Here is a 27072-nt window from a genome sequence, read left to right on the forward strand (position 1 = left end):
CGAAGACCGTCAGGAGTATCAGATCTTTACATTAGGATTCATAACGGCAGCAAAACTACAGTTACTACGAAGTAGCAACGAAATAATTTTATGATTGGGGGTGACCACAACACGAGGAACTATTTTAAGGGGTCCCAGCAGTAGGAAGGTTGAGAAGAACCACAGCTCTCTTAGAACCAGGCGCCTGTCCGAAGATAACAACCCTGGGCAAACTAACTGCCAGACCCCGACCTCCTTCAAACCAGCCACACAAGGACTGGGGCTGTAACAGTTGTAGAGCGCCCGCCCAGAACCCACGAGTGAGAGGCTGAGAACATGCCTTCGGATGACAGCCCTCGCCTGAAATCCACCCGTGACGGATGGGCTCAGCTCTGCAGGCGGACTGCCTGCCAAGCAGGAGAGAGGTCTGGGTTCAATCCTCAACCGCAGGGGGACAAAACAGTCACCGTCCGCCGCCACTGGTAAGACAAGCCTGAGACAGGACAAGAAACTGCCCCGCCCCGATCCTCCCGTAGCACGCAGCCCTGTGGCCTCTGCGCTCAAGGACCAGTGATGTCCTCTTTGGACTTCCGGCATTTATGATTGTAAGATGATAAACTCATGTTGTTTCAAGCCACTCGTGATTTTTTAAAAAGATTTATTTATGTGTATGAGTTCTGTAGCTGTCTTCAGACACTCCAGAAGAGGGCATCAGATCCCATTACAGATGGTTGGGAGCCACCACGTGGTTACGGGGAATTGAACTCAGGACCTCTGGAAGTCGGTGCTCTTAACCACTGAGCCGTCTCTCAAGCTCCTCAATAGCTGGTTATTCCAGCAAACAGGAAAAGGGGATGCTGGAGGATCCCAGGTAGGGGAAGTTACAGCCACAGCGGATTGGCAATATGCAAATGAGCCCCTCTGAGGGACTTCCCCAGGCCTTGATCTCATACAACCAGTGCATGAATGACTAAGGTGCCACCCAGGTCAACCATGTGACCTAAGGACCAGAGGAGTCATAATGAGTCGATGAAGCAGGGCTTAATTACGTCTTTTTAAAAATTATTTTCTTTGAGACAAAGTCTCCCTGTAGCTCTGGCTGTCCTGGAACTTGCTGTGTAGACCAGGCTGGCCTCAAACTCACAGAGATCCACCTGCCTCTGCCTCTTGATTGCTGGGTTAAAGGCGTGTGCCACCCAACAGCCAATCAAATTTATAACTTTTAAAAATACTTTTTAAAATAATTTTTATTTGAGTGTGTGTGAGTGTGCTCATTTATGTAGGTGTGTGTGTGTGTGTGTGTGTGTGTGTGTGTGTGTTTGGGTTCCCTCAGATGATATTCACATTGTGCTGTTGTTCCCTCTTCTGACCACATGTGGGACTGCACTTCCCCTAATTAGGATGCAAAGGGTGACTTGCTCTGATTAATGAAATGTGGGTGCAAGTACTATTCAGTAGTCCAGGTGCACCATCACTTTTCTTCCCTACTCCAGTCACAGTGACCAGCCCTGTCAATCTGGTTCCTAAGTGAGCTGGTTCCCACATAAAGCTGAGTTCTCCTGACCCTTTTCATAGATACAGAAGTATCTCAGGAGTGAGAAATAAACCCTAAACGAGCCACACTGTGGGTAAAAGGCGGCTTCTAATTACTGCAGCATAGCTCAGCTCACTCTCACCACAGGTGAGGAGACCCAGTCCCTTAACATAAAAACTACATTTCCCAGAAGCCCTTGCAACTAGATCTGGTCACCGCGTGGTTAAGTTCAGCATAATCAAAAATGGACAGAAGTTTTATAAACGGTTCACAAAGAGGTCTTCTTGCCTACAAGAAACAGAGCAAGTGAGAAAGTTGGGGTCCTGGGGATGCTGTCGACAGATTCATCATGCCAGTTAGATAGTTATCTGAGCAAGAAAAACTCTAACGTATAGGACTTCTTTGGGGAGTCTATTATTCCCAGCTCTTTCTAAACACACCTTCAACCCCACAGCCTGAGGGACCCTCAGGGCTTTTACAGCCCCACCCTCCTCACACCTCCCCCTCCCACTGAGGGTCTTCCAGCTTCCCTCTCCCACTGAGAGCTCTTGCTTCCCACACCCTCCAGGAAGGAGTGCTTCAACCTTATCTGGGCAGCCCCTGGAATGTAGAGCAAGAACCTTGATATTCAACCCAGGCGCCGAGCAGCACTTCTTCCCAAGGAGAATTATCTTATCTGGGCAGCTCTGGAATGTAGGGCATAGGTCCTGAGATGCAACCCACATTGGCAGCAGCCAATTGACTTAAAAGTCGACTAAACCTACCAAAGTTCGCATGCCTGGTCACCATCGCTGTGGCCCACCCATTACTAAGTGTATAAAAACTATTCTGACTGAGGACTGGGGGTTGCCTCTCCTCTGGATGTAGGCCACCCCAGTGCACTGGGCCAATAAACCTCTTGCTTTTGCATCGATCCCTGTTCTCTCATCTCATTCATGGGAGCCTCGAATAGATAAGACTCAATTTGGGTCTTACAGGCCAAGCAGTATTTTCCAGATAAGATCTCTTAGCCTAACTGTTCCACGTTCATAGGACAATCTGCAGAATGAACTGCAGTAGCCCTATTGTCCCTTTTGAATGAATGCATTTATTAAGTATATAGCAAGCCAAAGTAAAAAGAATAAATCGCAAGTCAGGCATGGTGGCGCACGCCTTTGGTCCCAGCACTCAGGAGGCAGAGACAGGCAGATCTCTGTAAGTTTGAGGCCAGCCTGGTCTACAGAGCAAGTTCCAGGACAAGCAGGGCTACACGGGAAAAACCATGTCTTGGAAAACCAAAAATAAATTTAAAATTTTTAAATAAATTAAAACTGTTAAACAGCAATCGAAAGGTAGATAGGAAAGCATCATCAAAGCAGATGCTCACAGCATCCAGCAGGAACGGACCTCCTGGGGACTGACCTCAGGCCTCAGGAGCTGCCCATATCAGTTCTCTCCAAGGCTGGGCTCCTGGCACTTTTATAACAGAGGACAAAGGATAACAGCCTGGGGCAGGAGAGACCGAAGTGCTTCTTTTCTTAGAGGAGCCGAGTTCCATTCTTAGCCCACCTGCCTCTAACTCCTGAAGTCAGAGACACAGTCACGCAATTTAAAAAAAAAAAAAAAAAAAAAAAGTAAGAGCATTAAGACCTTGGAAATGAAGATGTTCTCACCCAGAGTCGCCGCGGTTTTCTGCTTCGACGGTGCTTGAACGGAACCTGGCCCCGACCCCTCCAATCCCCTCCGGCCGCTTCGAGCCTGAGCCCTTTGCAACTTCGTCGTTCTGCCGCGGGACCCTGTCGCCGCCACCGCCTATTGCGTCTCCCTCGCAAGTGCACCGGGTCGCAGAGGCTGCCATCACCCGCCAGATCAACCTGGAGTCGTATGCCTGCTGCGTCTGTCTATGTCTTGTTATTTTGACCGCGATGATGTGGCTCGGAAGAACTTTGCCAAATCCTTTCTCCACCAATCTCACGAGGAGAGGGAACACGCCGAGAAACTGATGAGGCCGCAGAACCAACGAGGTGATCGCATCTTCCTGCAGGATATGAAGAAACCAGACGGTGGTGAACGCAATGGAGTGTGTGCCCTGCACTTGGAAAAGAGTGTGGATCAGTCACTACTGCAACCTCACAAACTGGCTACTGACAAGAGTGATCCCCACTTCTGTGACTTCATTGAGACACGTTACCTGAAGGAGCAGGTGACCACGTGACCAGCTTACGCAAGACTGGAGCCCCTGAGGCTGGCCAGGCAGAATATCTCTTTGATACCCTGGGCTAAGCTGACTTCCCCAAAGCCATGTGACTTTACCTGTCACTGAGGCAGTGCACGCATGTCAGACTGCCTTTATCTTTTCTATAAGTTGCACCAAAGCATCTGTTTGAGTTCTTTAATTGGTACCATTTCTTCAAATAAAGAATTTGGGTACAGAAAACAAACAAACAAAAACCTTGGACATGGCTTGTCTTCTAGCTGTCCTCAAAGATGATACTTTTTTATTCCTGGGCTGGTTTGCTGTCTTTTCCTCTCTGCCAGTGAGGTGGGGTGTTTAGCCCTTCCCCCAGACTAAGGGCCTTGAGGGACACTGAATAAACACGCTCAGGTCGGACATAGGGGGCAAGTAGCCCCGCCTCCGGGAGCCTCAACAGCGCATGACCTCTCACTGCTCCCTCCCCCACTTTGAGACGGGGTTTCATGTAGCCCAGGCTGGCCTAAAACTGGATCCTCCTGTCCCCAGTTCCTCAATGCTAGGATAACAGGCTTGTGCCGCCGCACCGCTCTGGACTCCTTACCGAGAGAATGGTGTCATCTCCTCATTATATGCCAAAGTCCTACACCAAATAGGACGAAATTTGAAGTCTCCCGGGACTGGAGGGATGGTTCAGTTAGTTAAGTATGCTTGCTGCTTTTTGCAGAGGAGCCGAGTTCAATTCCCAGCACCTACACTGGGCAGCTCACAACTCTCTCTAGCTCCAGAGGATCCAGGGCCCTCTTCTGTCCTCAGATCCTACACTCATGTGTATAACCGCACACAGAGGAGGAACACACCTACACATAAAAATAAATCTCTAAGCCAGGCCTGGTGGCACGCGTTTTTAATTCCAGTACTTGGGAGACAAAGAAATCCAGTCTCGAAAAGACTGAAACAAATCTTTAAAATCAATTTTAAAAACTCAACAAAATCAGTGATCCTGTACAATATACTGTATCATCGAAAGTATATACGATATTATTCATTTGTGGGTGTGCTATGACCTCTGAGGTCAGATTTTCAAGAGTCTTAGTCTAATACTTTGCCACCGCGTGACTGGAGACATGGGCTTGAGAGCTGATGTGGCTGTCTCAAGGCAGCAAGCTGGTGATCCGAAAGAAAAGGGTGGTGCTGTAGTCAGGATGCGCTGGAATTTGCTGCAGAAACAGTTTGCCGGGTGCCGTCACCAGTGTGACAAACTTGTAAGGTTTGTTTTCCCCCTCCTACAAGTTTGTCTCAGGTGCATAGGTGTGACAAGGGTCAAGAGAACTCAGCTGCATGTGGACATCTTCAGAAACCAGGCTGGCAAGAGTTACTCAGTGTAGCAGGGTACAGCAGGGCGCGCGGGTGTGCACGCAGCGACCTTTATAAACTCTGAGCGGGAACTAAGGCTTCCCCTCGCTTTCCATTGGCTGAATCGGGTCACGTGGCACAGAGTCCTATAAAGACCGCAGCCGAGCAATTCTACTCTGACCGGAAGAGGGAGCCCAGGAGCACTGTACGCAGACAGCATCTTGAGAACCGAACCCTGATCCAGCTCCCTTGACAGAAATCTCTAAGCAAGCCTGCCCTGCTTCGTTTATTTTTTCCCCCAGGGACTACATTTATCCATCAGACACTGGACCAGAACATAGAGGCTAGGGGCAAACCGCAAGTGCCGAAGAATTGGCAGGGGCTGGTTGTAGATTGAAAGCGGAGGGTTAGAAAGCAGGAAGGGTGAAGAGAAACCCATCCATTCATGAGTTCCATACGTATTTATTGAGCACCTGCTGGATACATAGCCATATAACCACAACAGAGACCTTTGCCTCGGGGGTCAGAACTCCCTGCAACGGGAATACCGGACAATGGAAGAGGTGGGGACAGAACCACAGAGGTGATGTTGGGAAGGGAGCAATGGGACAAATGTTCAGAGCACTAAGATGTTTAGAAACTAAAAACAGGCCAGCAAGATGGCTCAGTGGGTAAAGGGCCTTTCCGCCAAGTCTGATGGCCTGAGTTTTGATCTCTGGTACCCATGCATTGAAAGGAGGGAACTGACTCCCACAAGTCACCTTTTGAGCCTCAACATACACACAATAATAATAAATAAATAGGTTTTTTGTTTGATTGGTTGGTTTTTTGATGTTTTAGTTAAGGTTTTATTGCTGTAAACAGACACCATGACCAATGCAAGTCTTATAAAGGACAGCAGGCTTACAGGTTCAGAGGTTCAGTCCAGTACCAAGGCAGGAGCATGGCAGCATCCAGGCAGGCATGGTGCAGGAGGAGCTGAGAGTTTTACATCTTCATCCAAAGGAAGCCAGGAACAGACTGAGCATCGTCAGACAGCTAGGAGGAGTGTCTCCAAGCCCATCCCCACAGTGACACACTTCCTCCAACAAGGCCACACCTTCTAATAGTGTTGCTCCCTGGGCTAAGCCTATGTAAATCATCATGGTTGGCTTAATGTAAAAAAAGGGGGTGGGGAGGAGTGTGAAAAGCAGACATTCTTGAATCTAGGAACCTTGCCGATCCCACACAGTTCACTGAGTAGGTGTCCATGCCAAGCCAGCAGGAGGCAGCAAAGGCCAACAGACAGGCACTGAGCACAAACTTGTCCACCACCCAATACCCACCCCCTCACCCCCACCTCACCTTTACCCCCTGTGAGTACTCACAGCCCACTCTACTGTCTCAGGTCAAAACACCCAACCTTGACCCACCTCTGCCTTCAGCCAAAACAGATGCTATCACCCCCTGACCTTAGCTTTCCCTGTCCCTACAGCACAGCCTGGACCAGGCAGCTTCCCTCCTGTTCACCCCAGCCTCTCCCTGGTCTTTCTCCCCAACACACAGCAGTCCAAGGAGCTTTGCAAGCTCCAAAATTAACCTTTCCCCTCCCTGTCTAGAACCGGCCACTGTCCCCAGTGCCTTTAAAGACAAACTTCTCAGGCCCTGTATGGGGTGCACCCATTTAATCCCAGCCGCCGGGGTAGCAGGAGCAGGTGGGTCTCTCTATGAGGTCAAAGCCAATCTTATCTACAGAGTGACTTCCAAGCCAGCCAAGACCACACTGAGAGACCCTGTCTCAAAATCAAAACAAACAAGCAAACAAAACCCCCAAACCAGAACAGCAGTACGGTGGTGCACACCTGTGGTCTCAGCGGGGACTTCTGGTTGCCCCCTTTAGTGTTCTTTACTCCCATCCCCACTTTGGGATCCACAGGACTGGATTTCCTTCTGCACCTCAAAACTCATCCTGGGGTTCTCCATTCCCTCTCCCTGGAAGAACGAAAACACATAAAAAGCAGAAGGACCCAAAATGTGACCGGAGCAGGTGTCAGTGACAGTTAGCCCGAACTGGGTGTTTTTTATTGGAACTAGGCAGTAGCAGGATCTCCCCACCAGGGGTCGCTGTCACCCATCCCGGCCACTCCCAGGATACAGCCTGCTTCTAAGAGAGACTGTGGCTCCTTGTTTGACAAATGAGGAAGTGGGCCTGGGGAAGGAAGTAGGCTGGGCTCTGGACCAGAGTCGAAATGATTCATGGGGAAAACCTTCTGTTCGGAAGCTACCTCTGTGGGCAAAGGTCCTGTGCCCGCTCAGCAGGGTCACAGGATCACCCAGCATAGACTGGGGACCAGAAGTGTAGCCGCCCCTCCCAGTTCCCAACACAGCAGAACTCCACGAATTTCCAAGGGTGCCAGGGACAGTGTGCAGGCCTCTGTAGGGTCACAGGTGACCTCAGCCTGCTCCTGTGGAGGTGAGACAGAGGTGACCCTGGGCTGGAGAGCATAGCCCCATCACAGACCACCTGCATAGACGGCATCTGTCGGAGGCTGTGGGCTCTACCACTGGGCCACCCCATCTTTGAGGAGAAAGTGCGTATCAGCTCATAGCTTAAAAGGCCAGGGTACCGGCCACCATGGCAGGGAAGTAAAGGCTGGAACTGCAAACAGCTGTCCACAACATACCACAGTCAGGAAGAGAGAAAAGCAAGTGCAGAGATAGCGTTCCGGGACTTACTGCTGTCTTCCTGTCTGTCTGTCTGCCTGTCTCTGTCTCTGACAGCAACTCACTTCATAGCCCTGGCTCTCCTGGAGCTCACTGTAGATTAATCTGGCTCAAACAGAGATTCTCTTGCCCCTGCCTCCCTCCCAGTACTAGGGTCAGAGGCATGGGCCACCACGGTTGGCTTTCCTTACTCTCATACAATCCAGGGTCCCCAACCAGGGGCTGGTGCCTGTCACTTTGAGGTGGGTCTTCCCACATCCATTAATACAGTCAGACAATCTCCCACAGACACGCCAGAGGCCAAGCTGCCCCCCAACAGCTCCTCACTGAGACTCTTCCCAGATGATTTTCAGGGCGTGTGAGGTTGAGAATTAGACATAATCATAATTCTGGAGGATTCAAACTGCTTCTCTACCTCCAAAGTTGGCCTTTCCTGTTTGAAGTGAGTCCCCCCCATACACACCCCCCCCAGGCCCCAAGCATGGCTTCCACCAACTGTGCCCAATATATGTGTGCATGAGGATACGGTGGAATTTGGATTTCCACACCACTTTAAAAGCTGCTTGGCCCTCTGTGCACCTATAACTTCAGTGCAGAAGACAGAGACAGGAGGATCACTGGAACTGGCTGGCTGCCAGCCTAGCTCTAGGTTCAACAAGAAACCCTGCCTCAGGGAACAGGCAGAGATGTGGACATCCCTTGCCTCTTTGGGGACTGTGGGAGGGAGGGAACACACTCATGCACCCACCCACAGAACACACACAGAGAACACATACAGTGGAGACAGTGCTTGCTTTTTGGGGAATGGGAGCCTGAGTTCAGGTGCCTGGTATTAAGGTAAAAAGCCAATGGGCTGGAGAGATGGCTCAGTGGTTAGAGCACTGACTGCTCTTCCAGAGATCCTGAGTTCAAATCCCAGCAACCACATGGTGGCTCACGACCATCTGTAATAGGATCTGATGCCCTCTTCTGGTGTGTCTGAAGACAGCTACAGTGTGCTTATATATAATAAATAAATATTAAAAAAAAAAAAGCCAAACATGGCAACTCCAAAACCCTAGCACTGTGGTAGGTGGGTCGGTGGTGAGGAGGGGGTGTCCATGAAGCTTATCAGCCAGCACCTCATGAAAATGGTGAGCTCCAGGTTCAGTGAAAGACCTCGGCCCAAAAGAAAGAAAGAGAGAGAGAAAGAGGGAGGGAGGGAGGGAGGAAAGAAAGAAAAAAAGAAAGAAAGAAAGAAAGAAAGAAAAAGAAAGGAGGGAGGGAGGAAGGAAGGAAGGAAGGAAGGAAGGAAGGAAGGAAGAGGGTTGGGCATGGTGGTGCACACCTTCCACCCTAACCCTTCAGAGACATAGGCAGATTGATCTCTGTGAGTTTGGGGCCAGCCTGATCTAGAGAGTTCCAGGCCAACCGGGGCTGCGTAATGAGAACCTGTCTCAAAAAAATAAAAAGATCTTAAAGCGTAAGAAAATAAATTGAAAGTTGGTCACTGGACTCGGAGCTGTGGCCCGGTGCTTACCTTGTCTCCAGGCGACCCTGAGTCCAACTCCTGCTGCCTGCACACAAAATTAGCAACAGCTGGGTGGGGCTGGAGAGACAGCGCCCATGTGGTGGCCACGCCCGTGTGGTGGCCATCTGCAACTCCAGTTCTAGGGTCCGACATCCCCTCCTGGCTATTTTAGGTACCACATACATGTGGTACACATATGTGCACGGAAGCTAAATATAATACACATACAATAAAAATAAAGATTAATGGGGGCTGGAAAGATGGCTCAGTGGTTAGAGCACTGACTGCTCTTCCAGAGGTCCTGAGTTCAATTCCCAGCAACTACATGGTGGCTCACAACCATCTGTAATAAGATCTGATGCCCTCTTCTGGTGTGCCTTAAGAGAGCAACAGTGTACTCACATATATGAAATTAAATAAATAAATCTTTAAAAAAGTGGGGTGGGGGGCTGGAGAGACGGCTCAGTGGTTAGAGCACTGACTGCTCTTCCAGAGGTCCTGAGTTCAAATCCCAGCAACCACATGGTGGCTCACAACCATCTGTAATGGGATCCACCATTCTGGTGTGTCTGACGACAGCTACAGTGTACTGGCATACATAAAATAAATAAATAACTATTTTTTAAAAATTTAAGAAGTGGGTGTATATGTGCCCTTGGAGAAGAGGCCAGAAGAGGGCATCAGATCAATGCCCTGGAGCTGCAGTTACAAACCGTTGTAACGGTTTTTTATTTTTATTTTTTTGAGGTTTTTTTTTTTGTTTTGTCTTGTTTTTTAATTATTGCCCATGTCCTCCAATAAGATTTAGCCACATAAGAGAACAGATCTGTCTGTCGTCTGTGTCCCCAGGGGTTTGGCATGGAGTCAGCGCTCAGTAAATATTTGCTAGGTGATTAGATGACTTGGAAACCCCCGAGCCAGGAGAAGAAGAGTGGGGAAGGTGCCAAAGGGGTGAGGACGAGAGGCCTGTTTCTCCAACCCACCCGCTCGGCCAGCTGAGGGCAGGGGTGCCATGCACATGTGTACACACGTTTCTGTGTGTGCGTGTCTGCGTTGTATGTGGAGCAAATCGGAGGTTTTATATGTAATCACCAAGTTCTCTACCACTAAGCCACGCCCCCAACCCCACTGAGCCACGCCCCCAGCCCCTCACTGGGGATTCTAAGCAGGGGCTCTACCACTGAGCCACGCCCCCAGCCCCTCACTGGGGATTCTAGGCAGGGGCTGTACCACTGTGCTACGCCCCCAGCCCCTCACTGGGAGATTCTAGGCAGGGGCTCTACCACTGAGGTATTTTTCCTCACCTCTTTTTTTTTTTTTACTTTTTATTTTGAGACAGGATTTTACTTAATTATCCAGACTGGCCTGGAATGCAAAATACCTGTCTCCGTTTCCCAGTTTCCCAAATATCTGGAATGACAGGCCTGCGCCGCCAGGCCTGACTGCTCACCCCATACTGTGCGTACGGTGAGGACAGAAGAACTCTGAGGTCTTTTGAACAGTCTAACCCCGTGGGCCAACTGGAAACTGTGGGATTTTGACTTCCAGCCCCTTTTCGAGAGACACCCCCACAGGTCAGGTTCACCATAACTGTTCTGCCCCTTGTCCTCAGCTCACCCAAGATGAGTAGGGAAGTGGGGAGGGGGAGGGGGACTCTTCTCCTGCTTTACTGAGACACGGATCCCGCTGTGGAGCCTCTCCAACCCAATCCACATTCCCAGAGTATTGATAGGGTCAGGAGTAGGCAGAGATGGGGAGGGAGAAGGCTGCTCCACTTCCAGCCTCGGGTCGAGGTGGCAGATGAGATAAGAGGTCTTGGGAAGGGAGCCCCGTAAAACAAGGTCACAGAACTGTTTCCTTACATGACCCCAGCAAGCAAAAGATTGATCTGTTTGGGTCTTGTTTTTGTTTTGTTTTGCTTTCTATGTGGCTTTTGAGACTATTTTTGTTGTTGTTGATTTTGTCGTTTTTAAATTTTGTTACGTTTTAGCTCTTGGGGGATGGTTGTGCCCATACCTTGGCACAGGTGTGGAGGTCAAAGATGACTGTTCTCTCCTTTCATCGAGCTGCCGTCATCAGGCTTGGCAGCCAGGGCCTTTGCCCAGTCAGCCAGCTCACTGACCCCGTTTCTGGGAGTTTGGGGTTTTGGTTGCTTTTGTTGTGGAGACAGAGAGTTGCTGTGTGACACGGGGACACAGGCTGGCTTCGAACTCGCAGCAATGCTAAGACTGTGGGTGTGCGTTTCAGCAGCAGGCTGCCCCTGCATCCCCAGGCAATGGTTCTGTGTCTCATTTAACCTCTTAGGATTTCGGAGTGGGGCCAGAGGGATAAAGGGACAGTAAATGTGTCCCCATAGTTGGCTCCAGTTCAAATGGCTCACACGGGGCCAGGGATGGGCCTCTTTTTTGGCACCTGCAGTTTTAGCTCCTCTAGAAACTGAGGAAGGAAGACTGTCTTACATTCAAGGGCAGCCTAGGCTATGTAGCAAGATCCCCATGTAGCAAAAAGAAACAAAAAGAAAATAGGCCGGAGTAGTAACACAGAGCTCATGTCTTTGATGCCAGCACTCTAGAAGCAGAGGCAGGTGGATCTCTGTGAGTTCCAGGCTAGCCTGGTCTACACAGCCTGGATCCAGGGTGAGACCCCATCTGAAGAAAAGAAAAATGAGACTGAAAAATGAGGTCCAGGAACTCTGTTCAGTTTGATAAAGTGGTTGCCAAGCACAAAACTCTGCGTTTGAGCTTCTGCGTGGAGTAAATCCGGTGGGGCCTGTAATCCTGGCGTAAGGAGGCTAGAGGCAGTTCAAGGACACCCTCCAGCACACAGTGAGTTCCAGGCTTTATTTCAAAACCAAACACAAACAAACAAAACCCCACAATCTCCTTCCAATGTAACATTCTAGGCTCTCTGTGCCTGTTGACTTCTCAGCCGGAAGTTGAGCTTCCTTCCTGTTCTCTTCCGGGCTGGGACCCCAGTGTCCTGGACAGTGCTCACACACAGACAACTTACACTCAGTCACTGCTCAGCCCGTGTGTCAGTTGGAGAGTGCCCAGTGCGGGCTCCACCCCCGCACCTTCCCGTTCAGCCTGTCACAGCCCAGGTACACCAGCTCTAACCCCAGAAGACAGGAGCCAAGGTCGTGGCCCCCACTGCTCCCTTCAACTGAAAGGCTGGATGTGCAACCCTGGGCCAAGCGCATACCAAGTACACAAGCAACTGCAGCTTTTGCTTAGACCCAACAGGTTCACATGGGGGTCAGGGACGGGCTGATTGGTAGGGGGCTGGGCCAGAGTCCAGAAGCTGAGGGTAGATAAAATTCCCCTGTAATCCTAGCACCCAGGGGATGGAGACAGGATAATGAGAAGGTCATCCTCAGCTACATGGTGAATTTAAGGCTAGCCTGGGCTACATAGACAACATCTCAAGAACCAGAAATTTGTTCATATTAGTAGAAGAACCAGGAAGTGGAGAGGGAGGAGGGGGCAGGACAGAGATAGCAAAGACAGCAGACAGAGAAGGGTCATGTGATGCTTTGGGGACTTGAAGTCATGACACTGGTTGGGGACAAAAGGTAGCTCTGCCCAGAAACCTGGGCCTCCCTGGAGACTCTCAGCTCTGTGTCATCCACACCTGGTGTCAACTTCCACAAAACCAGTACACAGTGCTGGGGACACTGTGGGGGGACGGTGCAGGGAGGGGAGAGGCACAGCCCTCAACAGTGAGAACTGAAGGTGTCCAGGGCTCACATGGGGGGCGGTGCTGGAGTCATTCTGGGAAGACCCACTGGAGGAGGCGGGAGGCTTGGATGTACGCGTGTGGGCTCTATTCTGCAGAGGGCACTGGGCAGTCCTGTGTTAATGGAGTAAGGGAGGCAGAAGGACTGAGACCCAGATCCTTCTACCAGTCTTGGGGGCAGTGGCATCCTCCTGGATGAGAGCAGGAAAATGGAGCAGGTCTGTGAAGATGGGAAGGTCAGCTCGGGACAAGGTGAGTGAGTCAGAGGCACCCAGGGACATTGGGGAGCCATTCTGACAACAATGGGAATCAGTCCCAGTACTTAGGAGACAGCATGAGAACAGGGCCAGACAGGGAGAGCAGGGTGAGGTAAGGGCACAGTTGGGGGGGGGGGGACAAGAGGCAGCAAGCCCAGCCTCTGACACCCCCTCCCTCCCAAACTCTCCCCAAGCCTCCCCTCCCTCCCCCACCCTACCTTCGCTTCCCCTCCCTTCCCACCTACCCTTCCCTTCCCCACTCTCTTCTCCCTTCCCTCCCCTCCCCTGCCTCCCCCACCTGCCCCTCCCTTCCTCACCCTCCTCTCCCCTCCCTCCCCCACCCTGCCCACCCTGCCCCAGCCCTCCCCAGCCCTCCCCCTCTACACAGCCTGGCCTTTCTGAGGGCAGCCCAGGACACAGTGACTCTCAGGAGGAACTGGGACAGGAGAGCTGCAGGTATGGCCCCCTGCCCAGAAGTAGGCTGCAAGGCAGCAGAGGAGCCATCACCCACAATGACACGATCATGGACAGTGCTTGTCACATGCTGACCAAAGACTCCAAGGTCACTGCCTGGGTATCCTCCCTCCACCCCAGTGCCAGGCGCAGGCAGCCCCCCTTTCTGAATCTGCTTTTCCATTTGAAGTGAGGGTTTTGTTTTTTTCTTTAGATAGGGTCTCACTATGTGCCCTAGGCTGGCCTGGAACTCACAGTGATCCTCCTGCATCAGCACACCATCAACCGAACCTAACCTTTAAGCGGGACTCACAGAGCTCAGGCTGACCTGGGACTTCCTGGGTAGCTGCAGATGACCTCTGACCCTCCCGCCTCCATGTCCTAGGCTGACAGGTGTGAGCCACACACCTTGGGTACTGAGCCTGGGGGCCTCATGCACACTAGGCAAGTGAGCCCCGACTCTGCCAATCGAGCCCCAGCCCCAGCCAGTTCTGCTTCTCTCTTTGATCCTCGCCAAGCACAGGGACTTAGCTGATGTTTTGTCTCTTGACATTGCTAACAAGGCTGTCACACAGTAGGTGCTCATTCGATCTGTGTGGAAGGAATGAGTTTGTGTTTTACTGAGCAGTTGCTGTATGTCAGGCATGACTGTGAACACCATGCAACTTGTGTTACAGGTCTCAGGTGAGGGGGGACAGCTGCTCCTCATTGCTTGGGACACCAACATTCACAGTTGCTCCAGGCCTTCCTATAAATGATGGAGGGTTTTAAACATCCTCAGCACAAGGGTTCCATCTCTGAGCCACGCCCCCAGCCCCACTGAGCCACGCCCCCAGCCCCTCACTGGGGGATTCTAGGCAGGGGCTCTACCACTGAGCCACACCCCCAGCCCCTCACTGGGGGATTCTAGGCAGGGGCTCTACCACTGAGCCACGCCCCCAGCCCCTCACTGGGGGATTCTAGGCAGGGGCTCTACCACTGAGCCACGCCCCCAACCCCTCACTGGGGGATTCTAGGCAGGGGCTCTGCCACTGAGCCACGCCCCCAACCCCTCACTGGGGGATTCTAGGCAGGGGCTCTACCACTGAGCCACGCCCCCAACCCCTCACTGGAGGATTCTAGGCAGGGGCTCTACCACTGAGCCACGCCCATGGCTTCATTTATTTTTAAAGAATTATTTATCTTATTTATATGAACACACTGTAGCTGACACACCAGAAAAGGGTGTTGGATCCCATTACAGATGGCTGTGAGCCACCATGTGGATGCTGGGAATTGAACTCAGGACCTCTGGAAGAGCAGTCAGTGCTCTTAACCACTGAGCCATCTCTCCAGTCCCATAGTTTCAATTTTAATTACCAAAGGAGTATGAAGAGTTGGGGTAGTCCAGAAATGTTTGTTTACAAGGCTCAGTCAGCCCTACCTTCCAGAATTATTCTGCTGATGTCTTTCTATTTATGACACCATATGTCAATCAAATATATATATATACATACACATATATATTTAAAATAATATTGAGCATCCTTGTGCCTCTAGTCACCTAGATGGTTGTTATGCAAATGCTATGCAAATTGTTGTTGAAGAGAAGACAGGGGGTTGGAAAGATAGCTCAATGGTTAGAGCATTAGCTGCTTTTCCAGAGGACCCAGTTTTGAGTCCCAGCACCTCCATGGCAGCTGATGCCTGTAACTAGTGTCCTAGGGGATCTGATGTCCTCTTGTGGCCTCCATGGGCACTGCAATACATGCATGCAGACAAAACAGCTGTGCACACACACATTTTAATTTAAGAAATTAGAGAAGGGGAAAGAAAAAGACTAAAGAGATGGTTCAGTGGGCTAACTTGTCACTTAGCATGATCGCTGGAGTTCAGTTCCTGGAGCCCATATGGAAGAGGGAGAGACATGGCTCCTGCAAGTTGCCCTCTGACCTCCACAAAGCCACTGAGGCAGGAGCATATTACACTCTCCCTTTGCCAATAAATAATAAAATATGATACAAACAAAAAAAGAGATGGGTATAGTGGAGCACGCCTTCAGTTCCAGCACTAGGGAGGCAGAGGCAGGGTGAGCTCTGTGAGTTCGAGCCCAGCTTGGTCTTTATAGTGAGTTCTAGAACAGCCAGGGATAAAGAGAAACCCTGTCTTAAAAAATAATTTTTTGAGCCAGATGCTGTGGTTCACATCTGTAATTCCAGCCCTTAGAAGTTTAGGCAGGAGGCTCGTGAGTTCAAGGCTTTCTCTGGGCTACTGAGTGAGCTGGGGACCATTGAAGCTATGTAGTGAGATCTTGTGTCAAAAAGAAAGTGAGGGCTGGAGAGATGGCTCAGTGGTTAAGAGCACTGACTGCTCTTCCAGAGGTCCTGAGTTCAAATCCCAGCAACCACATGGTGGCTCACAACCATTTGTAACGGGATCCGATGCCCTCTTCTGGTGTGTCTGAAGACAGCTAGTATACTCACATAAAAGAAATAAATCTTTAAAAAAGAAAAAAGAAAAAGAAAGTGGGGCTCAGCTGTTAAATAGGAAAACTGCTCTTGCAGAGGATCTGAGTTCAGTTCCCAGCCCCCTAACTGGGAGGCTCACAGCCTCCTACCTCTCCGGAGGACCAAACTCCTCTGGCTTTCGTAGGCACCTGCACGCTTATGCAGAGAGACACACATACATATTAATACACATAATTAAGAAGTAAAAACAATTGTTTTTTTTTTTAAAGGGAAGAAATAGCAGCGAGGTGTGTCAGAGATAAAGACACTGCTGCCAAGCCTGATGACTTGAGTTTGACCCCTGGAAGTCAGAGATAAAAGGGGAAGAGACTCCCAAAGGCATCCTCTCGTCTTCAAAGGGATTCTCTGGCCCCTGCATGCATGTGACGGCACACTCTACCTTCCTCACGTAATAATGATAAAATGAAGAAGGGAGGGTGGTAGGAGAGAAGAGAGAAGGAAAGGCAAAGCTTATCTCAGACAATAGAGCATTTACAGTGCATCCATGGGGCCCTGGGTTCCTTCCCCAGCACCATGTAAGCCAGGCATGGTGGGCAAATGCCTATAGTTAACACTCAGGAGGTAGATGTGGGAAGATCAGGTTTTCTAGGCCACCCTCAAATACAGAGTAAGTTCGAATCTAGCCTGGGCTACATGGAACCCTATTTCAAAAAGGGGGGGGTCTTTTATTTCCTCTTGATTTTTTGAGACAGGGCCTCATGGGCTGGTCTCCTAATCACTGCCTGACTGAGAATGACTCTGAAGTCAGGATTCTTCTGCCTCAACCTCCCAAGCAAATGGGAGTGTTAAAGATGTCACATCCCACGGAGTTGTTGGGCCATCCACTGTGGTGACACTGGTCACTCCCTGGCAGTACTGAGGGCTGGAGACGCAGAAATCACATCTACCCAATCAGTGATCCAACATCTATCCCCCCACTATGCAGCAGGGAGACCACAGGCTTGGTGGTCAAGAACAGCCTCAGAATTTTCCTGCATCCCTCCTCCCTCCTCCCTCCTTCCTGGCGACCTGGTTCTCCTCTCAGTACCAAATCTGGGCCTTTGGCACAAAGTGGATTAGGCAGCTGCCCCAGGAGGCCTGGCCAGGTCATGGCCCCTGGCTGGTGCCTGCCACACCCACCTTAGTGCCCAAACAGGGCCCCAGATCTTCTGTGACTCGATCCCTCCAAATTCCGGTGATCCGCCCCGGTTCCAAATTGCCGAACGATCCCAAGTCCAGTGGCAGACTGAGCCAAGCCTCAACCAGGAAGGGCCTCTGAGTGACGGGGACACCGAGGACACGGGGACACCGTCACCAGCAACCGTCTCGGACATCAGCCTGGGATGAAAATGCCATTGAGCTGGTGCATCTGGTTCCTCCTCAGCGGTGAGCGAGAAGGGGTCCCCACCTCATCAGCCCACTCCCTGAACCTCCAAGAACCTCAAGACAGAGAGAAAGCCCTGCCCAGGAGAAGGAAGGTGTGAGCCTTCTCCAGGCATGCACTGTAGGGAGAGCAATTTTGCTTGCCTCTGGAGCAGTTTGTTCTTGAGAGGAGGCCTGTAGGGCAGGCTGGAGACTGCCACTAAGAAATGACTGCAGGGAGGCTGACCTCTCTGACAGTGTCAGGGCTTCCAGACTCTTGTTTGTGGCTTAGTTTCAGTGTCTTTGTGGTGAGTTCTTCTATAGCCAGGTTAGCCTCAAACTTTTTGTACTTGAGGATGACCTTGAACATCTGATCTTTCTGCCCCCTCCTCCCTAGTACTGGGATTTGAGGTGTGTATCATCATATTGAGTTTATGGGGTGCTGGGAGTTGAACCCGGGCTTTCACAGGCACTCTACAGACTGAGCTGCATCCTGAGTCCCTTTATACCCCACTGTTGGCCTGGCTGACCTGGAACTCTCTCTGTGGTCCAGGCTGGCATGGAACTCACTGAGATCCGCCTGCCTCTGCCTCCTGAGTGCTGGGATAAAAGGTGTGTGCCACCTCACCCAACACTATGGGGTTGCTGTTGTGTTGTTGTTGAGACAGGATCTTATTATATAACCCAGGTTGGCCTCATACTTGAGACCATTGTGACTCAGTTTCCTGAGTGTGACCACCGTGCCTGATTTTTGCTGCTCAGCCTCAGGTTACTTAACTTGTATAAACGTGGGCCTCGTTAGGGGTCAGCCAAAGGTCCTTAGAGGCAGGGTTAATTAGCATCCACTGTTTCCCACTTGGAGTTCTTTCTCCTTCTTAGCAACCACTGTGAAAGGGATGTTCCCTTGTGGCCCAACCTCCTAGAGAGGAAACCCAGGGCTTGAAGAGAAGCTTTCTGCCCAAGGCCTCACAACACAAATGGCAGAACTCTGCCGTAAGCCCAGAACCTGCCACCTCCGCCCGCATTCTTTCAGCTGGGAAGGGACTGAAAGCCAGGCCAAGTCTGTGCGCGGGGAGTGTGTCTCCTGTGAGAAATGCAGTGCCGAGGTGTCAGATAAGCAGGTCGAGAAGAAAGAGCATTGGGAAGGGACAGTGAGGACCAGCTCTGCCGGTTGGGACGTGTCTGTCTGCAGAGGATGCGTTGGGGAGGCTCGGGATGTAGCTAGGCCTGTCAGTGCTCCCCTCACATTGGTGAAGCATTGGGTTTGGTCAGCAACACTGCGGGTGAAGGCAGAGAGATCAGAAGTTCAAGGTTACCCCTAGCCATACGTCAAGCTTTAAGCTACCCTTGACTATCTGGGGTGGGGGAGAGGGGACCGAAGAAAAAGACGGAAGGAAAGAGAAAGAGTGGGAGGGACTTCACATATCTGCTCTCTATGTGGGGGCTCCAGAAGGAGCACCCCAGGCTGGGGTGAAAGACTTGGACAAGCCCTGATGTTTGCAAGAGGTCACAGGCACAGTTGGCTACATGAACAGAATGTCCTGTTTGGGCCTCACCCTGGTGCCTCTAATAGAAAACTTCCTGCTTCCCACCTTGCTCCGCAGTGTAGTGGCTATACATCAGGACAGGGGACAGGGGACAGAGAACTCTTTTTATGTATTAGCCATGGGGAAACAGAGGTATGTGCAGAAAGAGACACACTGCACGAAGCTGTACAGACAGACTCCGTGAACGCTCATGTGACAGCCTGGCTTGCTGGTACATGCCAGCACTAGGGAGACTGAGGCAGGAGGAACGGGAGTTCCAGACAAGCCTTCTCCATCATATATGAAAGTTCAGACTCTACTCCCTGCTCAAAATTAGGTGACTGAAATATTGAGGGTCAGAGAGATACTGGTAAGAGCTCAGAGTCAATAGCAAGGTATTTGTTTAGAATCCCCAGTGAGGGGGCTGGGGGCGTGGCTCAGTGGGGCTGGGGTGTGGCTCAGTGATAGAGCCCCTGCCTAGAATCCCCCAGTGACGGGCTGGGGCGTGTATGGGTAAGGCTCTAGGTTTTATCCCAGGGGTAGTGTGGGTATAAGAGGCACAAATATGCTTTTTTCTGACCTTATAGACCCTGGAGATGTCACCCTCTGAGCTTCTCACCTCCTATCAGATAAGTCAATTCTGCCCCTTCCGTTCTTTCTCAGCCTGGATCCTGAACACCGGGGCTGAGATCTCCATCACCCCGGAGCCTGCTCAACCTGCAGAAGGAGCCAATGTCACGTTGGTAGTCCGTGGGCTTTCAGGGGAACTGCTTGCCTACAATTGGTATGCGGGGCCTACGCTCAGCCTTACCTTCCTGGTGGCCAGTTACATTGTCAGCACTGGTGATGAGACCCCCGGACCAGCCCACACAGGGCGGGAAGCTGTGCGTCCCGACGGCAGCCTTGATATCCACGGTGCCTTACCTGGGCACACAGGCACCTACATCCTGCAGACTCTTAACAGGCAGTTTCAGACGGAGGTGGGCTACGGACACATGCAGGTCTATGGTGAGCCTCTGACATGTCCGGGACTTTCTACTCTTTCTCATCCTTACCTCTCCTTTGAGAAACAAAAGAAAAAACAATTGCTTCTTTAAAATAGTATTTATTTTGTGAGTGTGTGCGTGTGCGTGTGTGTGTGTGACACATGGAGGTCAGTTTTTTCCTTCTACCCTATGGAAACCAGGGATCGAACTCAGGTCATCAGGTTTGGTGGCAAGCGCTTTTACCCACTGAGCCATCTTGCCTGCCCTTAAAAATGCTTTTGAAGTAGTGTGGGGGCGTTCTCAAATCAACAGAAAAAATGCTCACCTTCTCCATTCTGGATTCCAGGATGATATCTGTCTTCCAAAGCCATTCTTTGTCACTATGGCTCGGGGTACAGAAGTACAGCTTGGTGGTACTTCTTGCCCCGGGGACAGGAGGTGCCCCTCCCCTCCCCCCTCTGTCTCTTGCTCCGCCCATAGAGATCCTGGCCCCTCCCACGGTCATGGCCAACGACACTGCGCTGGTGGAGCGTAGGGATACCCTTCGTCTCATCTGTAGCAGCCCCAGCCCCGCTGAGGTCCGCTGGTTCTTCAATGGTGACGCCCTGCCAGTTGCTGTCCGCTTGGGCCTGTCCCCTGATGGCAGGATGCTGACCCGGCATGGCGTCCGCAGGGAGGAGGCAGGCGCCTACCAGTGCGAAGTGTGGAACCCTGTCAGCGTCAGCCGCAGCGAGCCGCTGAACTTGACGGTATACTGTGAGTCTTCCAAGGCACAGATGGGAAAACTGAGGCCGGGAGAAGAAATCCACAGTCACACAGCAAGTCAGCAAGCAGGCTGGGGAAGGAGCCAGGACCCTTCTTAAAATATACCCGACTTGACACTTTATGAAGGGCAGGTTACGGCTATGTCAGGTGGGTGTAGGACCCTGTAGATGAGAGAGGGGACACACTCCTGCCATCCCAGGTCTCCGGAGGTGAAGGGAAGAGCATTATTAAGACCAGGCCACCGCATATGACTGACGTGCACCAAACTCCATCCTTAGCACCGCAAAAATGCTTATGTGAGTGCGCGGTGATCATCCTGGCCCTAGGGAAATGGAGACAAGACCCTGAGCTCCTGTCCTTGTTGGCTGCATATGAAATTCAAGGCCAGCCTGGGTTACACGAAGGTCTCTCTGAAAAAAAACAGGAAAAGGAAAGATGCCTAGCTTTTAAAGGTGATGGGTTAACTGTCACTGGATCTAGGGCTCAGTGGGGTCATCACAAAAGCCCATCACAGAAGCACACAGTACTTCCTGGGCCAGCAGCTCTGTGTCAAATCCTGACTGCCAGTCGTGGTTGGACACCCCTTTAGTCCAGGAGGCGGAGGAAGGCGGATTGTGCGTTCAACCAGGGTTACATAATGAGACTTTCTCAAAAAAAAAAAAAAAAAACAAAAAACAAAAAACAATAATAATAATAATAATTTCAAAAATAAGGCTAATGTACAGAAACTAAAATTCTAGAATCCTACAGCCAGAGGATTCCAGGTGCCAGACACTTTAGAACCAGAGACCAGGCTCCAGAGTCTAGACTGCAAAGCCAAGAAACACTGGAAGGAGAGCCCTAGGATCAAGTTCTTACAACTGAGAGTCTAGAACCTTAGATACACAGATTTCTAGGGCCCGAGAAGCCTAGAACCTAGACGTCTGGGTTCTTTCTGTTTGGTTGATTTTATTGTTATTTTTTGTTTGTTTGTTTTTTATCTGTTTTTCAAGACAGGGTTTCTCTGTTTAGCCCTGGCTGCCCTGGAACTCACTCTGTAGACCAGGCTGGCCTTGAACTCAGATCCACCTGCCTCTACCTCCAACTAAAGGCATCACCACACAGCCCTACACATTCTCTTTTACAGATAAAAAGAAAACAAAACAGGAACAAAAAAAAAACAACATTCCTCCCCCGCCCCTCAAAACAAAACAAAACAAAAACAAACCGAGTTCTCCCGGGAGGAGAAGTGAGTCTAGAAGTGAAGATGTGACTGAGAAAGACTCAAGTTCTTTCTCTCTCTACTCAGCCCTGCCAGCCCCAGGGACCCAATCCCATAGAGTAGACAGAAGACCTGGGGTGCACGCCTCTGTCCCTTCCCACCCCACCCCTGCCCCTCCTGTGTCTCTCCCTCCTGCCCTGCAGACGGCCCCGAACGAGTGGCTATCCTCCAAGACTCTACCACCCGCACGGGCTGCACCATTAAAGTGGACTTCAACACGTCCCTCACCCTGTGGTGTGTGTCCCGCTCCTGCCCCGAGCCAGAGTATGTGTGGGCCTTCAATGGGAAGGCCTTGAAGAACGGTCAGGATCACGTGAACATCAGCAGCATGAGTGCAGCCCACGAGGGCACATACACGTGCATTGCTAAGAACGCCAAGACGCTGCTGTCGGGCTCTGCCTCCGTGGTGGTCAAGCTGTCTGGTGAGTCAGCCCCAGCCTGAGGGCCGCCTGCTCTCTAGAGAGGCCCTGCTGGCCTCTGCGGACGGGGCCGCCATTTTCCCGGAAGATAACTGGATTCCCAGCACACTCATTGGCCAGTTGTGGACAAGGTGGCGTATCAGATTGTGCCCGCCCTCCCCCACCCCGTCTTGTCTGGGTACTGAAGAGGCAGGCAAAGCCTGTCACATAGAAATGAAATGGTGACTCATATCCTCTGCCTTGAGGGCAGACTGAGCGACAAAGGAACCCTAGGTCCCCTACTTGTGGGGTGGCAGAGTGGGGCACCCGGGTCCATGCCCTTCCATGTAATAATTACCTCGCTTAGAAAAAGCCATCAGCTGCTGAAAGCCCTGCCCAAAGCAAGGCACACAAGCCTGAACTTCTGCCGACTAGACTGTGCACCAATTAGTCTAGATAGGATGTGCGCATGTGCAAGTGCCCATGCGCAAGTGGTCTTGCTCTCTGTCTCTCTCTTTGTCTCTCACTCTGTCTATCTCTCTGTCTCTGCCTCCGTCCCTCTCTCTCTCTCTCTCTCTCTCTCTCTCTCTCTCTCTCTCTCTCTCTCACACACACACACACACACACACAACACAGCTAGAAAACCAGACAGCTATGGAGAAGTACTTCACACCTCTGTTCTACGCACGCACGGGGTGAGAGGCGGGAGGGGGCATTGAGGAATTTGAAGGAACAGAGCTCATGCCCCAAGGATAGTGGCTTTGAATGTCAAGTGTTCATTTTACAGCAGATGTGGAAGTGCTCACCTGTAGTCATTTGAGAGATGAAGGCAGGAAGATCAGGAGCTCAAGGCCATCCTCGGCTATGCAGACAGTTCAAAGCCAGCCTGGGCTACATGAGACCTTGTCTCAAAAAAAAAAAAAAAAAAAAAAAACCTCATTAACTCTACCTGGGTTTTTTCTCAAATGGCCATTGTCCCTTGGGGACAGTGGGAATCGTCCACTCCTTCCTCCCTCCCTTCTTCCTCCACTAACAGACTGGGTCTCATGCAAAGGGTGGGCATGACCCTTCTTTCACACAGAGCAAAGATGACTGTCACAAAGGTAAGTGTGCCTCCTGTCTTACCTGTGAGGGACCTTTGCTGGAATCAGGGTGGACCAGATGACCTCAGGGCCAACATGGGAGGTGTCCAAGGTCTGAAGGTAGGTGCGGGGTGTACCTAATGTAATGCTCCCAGAACTGCTTCTCCACAAGCCGCCAGAAATCCTGTGGCAGGTGCTGAGATCGAGACAGAGAGACATGGCCGTGGGATCAGTGAAGCTGCCAGTCAAAGGGAAGAGGCAATGCCACACCTTCTCTGGGCTCCCAGGCACTGGTGTGGGAGACATAAAACCCTCTAGTCAAAGGGAGGAGGCACAGCCTGGAAGAATTTCCAGGTCATTAGGAAACTTGACACTACTTTAAATGTCCTAGTCTGATGGGGGAGACACAAGTCCCTCTTTGGGAACCTGTCAAATCTGACGGGGGGGGGGGGAATACAATGTCCCTGCTTTTAATGAAATTTTTCTAAAGAATAGAAACAATTATTTTAAACTTTGGGGGTCTCCAACTTGATCAGAATGTTCCATTCCCAATAATCCACAATTTCTCAGTCTGATGGAGGAGACAGAAGCTCCCACCTTCTAAGGCATCTTAAACCAATGGAATAGTCTTCCCAGCTTCTTGGGTCCCAAACTTAATTTTAAAAAAATCCAGAATGTTCCAATCTGATGGAGGAGACACAATGTACACCTTGTGAAAATTTTCAATATGATATAGGATGCACAGCTTCATCTCTCCTAGAATGTTCCAATCTGATGGAGGAGTTGTCACCCCCATGTTCTTGGGTCTGCTGCTCCCACAGAAAAGACACTGTGTGGGAGGAGACATTCCAACCATCTGATGGGGGAGACACAACCCCCACATTCTAGGATTTCCAGTCTGATAGAGGAGGCATGGCTCCCAGAGTTTTGAATTTTCTACCCTAATGGAGGAGGCATGGCCAGACCCTCTGGGGTCTTCCAATTAATTACATAGGACCTGCACCATCATCCAAGGCTGAAATCTAAGCAGGGGAGATGTCTTCCGGGCAAGTACCACTGAGAAAGAATCTATGTGATCACCCTAAAAATCACCTCCATCCTCTGTCTCCTCCCCAGCACCTCATGAGGAGTACCATCAGTGGGGGAGCTGGCCAAGGGAGGGGGAGGACTCCACACCACCCTCAGGGCTGTCCTGGCTGACAGTGATGGTGGCTCTCTCCCCAGCGGCAGCTGTAGCCATGATGATTGTTCCTGTTCCGACTAAGCCAATGGAGGGCCAGGATGTGACCCTGACTGTCCAGGGCTACCCCAAGGACCTGCTAGTCTATGCCTGGTACCGTGGACCTGCCTCAGAACCCAACCGTCTACTCAGCCAGCTGCCGTCTGGGAACTGGATCGCCGGCCCAGCCCACACAGGCCGGGAGGTGGGCTTCGCCAATTGCTCACTGCTGGTGCAAAAGCTAAACCTCACGGATGCCGGACGCTACACACTCAAGACCGTCACACTGCAGGGGAAGACCGACACCCTGGAGGTGGAGCTACAGGTGGCCCGTGAGTGAGCAGCCTGGGATGGGGGTGAACCCAGAGATGTTCTTCTCCTTCACATGCCTATGGGACACAGGCTGTACCTCTTCCATCTGACCTGAGTGTCCCCATGTGGGCTCTGCCTTGTCTCTCAAACGATCACATCCACCAAGGTATATGCCATATGGATATATAGCCATGATGAGGGGTGTCACATGAGGGTGGGCGTCTTTTCTCATTAGGTGAGTGGAAACTAAACCATGGGGATCCAGCCTCTACCCCCACACTGGGGAGTTGGGGTGAATGCAGGTGTTTTCCTTCCCCGTGAGATATGATAAGAGGGCAAGAAGTTTCCACCTTCAGACATCAGAGCTTTCCCAATCTGAATGTGCACTAGGATGCAGGCTGTTAAGTGTGTCTCCTCCATCAGACAGAGTTCTTTGTTGGGAACCACCTCTCTCCCATCAAGTTGGGGGCTCCCACAGTAGAGAACCATGTCTTTCTCATTAGACTGAAAGTGTGTCTCCTCCATCAGACTGGGAGCTCCCAGAATCAGGGACTATGCCTCCTCCGTCAGACTGGGAGCACCCAGAGTCAGGAACCATGTCTCCTCCATCAGACTGGGAGCTCCCAGAGTCAGGGCCATGTTTCCTCCATCAGACTGGGAGCTCCCAGAGTCAGGAACCAGGTTTCCTCCACTAGACTGGGGGCTCCCAGAGTCAGGGATCATGCTTTCTCTATCAGATTGGGAGCTCTCAGAATCAGAAACCATGTCTCCTCCATCAGACTGGGACCTTATCTCTTCCATCAGGCTAGGAGCTCCCAGTCAAGAACCATGCTTTTATAGTCCAAGGCTGTGTCTTCTCCATGAAACTGGTATCACCCAGAGTCCAAGGCCATGTCTCTTCCATCAGACTAGGAATTCCCAGAGATCTTCAAGACCTTGTTACTAGGGCAGGTGCTCTGGACAAGTGCTCCCAGACGGAGAACAAGAGTCTGGAGTCTTGCCTGTCGCATCAGACTAGACACTCAGAAGTCAAATTTCCGGAGCCAGGACCAGTCCGGACCCAGCCACCAGATGTCTGGGTTCTCACAGACGCATTACTAAGCCTGTGCGCCCAGAGATTCCTTTCCAGTTTCCTTTGTCACAGTCCAGCTGGAGGACCAGTCTACCTTCATGCAGCACCAGACCCCAGATCGTGGCACAGGCTGAGCAGGGCGGGTGGGGCCCGCGGGAGGTGCGGTGGGCGGGGCCGCGGGAGTGTCCTCCTGCTGACTGACAACCTCCTCGTTCCCGCCCCGGTTCTTCTGCACAGCCCTGGAGTAGCCACAGACACGTCTTCAGCAGCAGCGCAGGCCGCTGAGATCTGGAGAGAAACGCGCCCTTGCAGCATCTCCCCGCATCTGCCCGAGCCCAGGACCACTCACCACGGATGCTGGCCGTGGTCCCGCCATCCTGCCTCCATCTAGACTTAGCACCAAATTGTGGGAGAGCTGCCCAGTCCATAAAGGTCCCAATGAACGCACGTGGTTGTCAGCCTTTCCTTTCACTGCCGTCAACCTGGCCAAGAGCAGCTAATGTCCCTTTGGTACCTACACCACAGCATGCCCAGGCTGGGCGCATGCGCACCTAGAGATGCTTGACCCACGGCCCATCTGCTCCATGGCAGATCCTGGCACCTTTGCATAGGTGTGCAGTTCAGCCTGAAGTGTATCCTGTTCCCTAGGGGGCTAAGTATCATCAGACCTCTCCAAAAAGTGTGGAATAGAAAAAGACCCGCCTCACTGGGTAACTCCCGCCTTCACCTAGCCTAAGGCAGGGTTACTTCCCCTCAGAGAATAGGGTTTCTCAAGGGACTGTCCAGCACGTTCTGGACCTCATCCATTACTTCAAGGACGTAACTAAATACGGTGGTGCGTACCCATAATGCCAGCTGGGAGCTGAGGAGTTCAAGGCATAGCCCAATCTACCCAACAAAGCTTAA

At 51.4% G+C, this 27072-nt stretch overlaps 2 protein-coding genes across 2 annotated transcripts; both read left to right on the plus strand.

Annotated features, from left to right (window-relative positions):
- Positions 1–3395: 3395 nt before the first annotated feature.
- LOC308413636 (ferritin heavy chain-like) lies at positions 3396–3707 on the plus strand (the record flags this gene model as incomplete). Its single annotated transcript, XM_080908690.1, has 1 exon — positions 3396–3707. One exon carries the CDS (start codon positions 3396–3398, stop codon positions 3705–3707), a length of 312 nt encoding a protein of 103 aa, XP_080764816.1.
- Positions 3708–17526: 13819 nt separating this feature from the next.
- CEACAM16 (CEA cell adhesion molecule 16, tectorial membrane component) lies at positions 17527–25122 on the plus strand (the record flags this gene model as incomplete). The annotated part of the gene is made up of 5 exons (XM_080909287.1): positions 17527–17569; positions 19735–20079; positions 20538–20813; positions 22227–22505; positions 24788–25122. The coding sequence occupies 5 exons, from the start codon at positions 17527–17529 to the stop codon at positions 25120–25122; spliced, it is 1278 nt and encodes a 425-aa protein (XP_080765413.1).
- Positions 25123–27072: the final 1950 nt, after the last annotated feature.

This window comes from Micromys minutus, assembly GCF_963924665.1.
Source record: "Micromys minutus genome assembly, chromosome: 32".
NCBI classification, from domain to species: domain Eukaryota; kingdom Metazoa; phylum Chordata; class Mammalia; order Rodentia; family Muridae; genus Micromys; species Micromys minutus.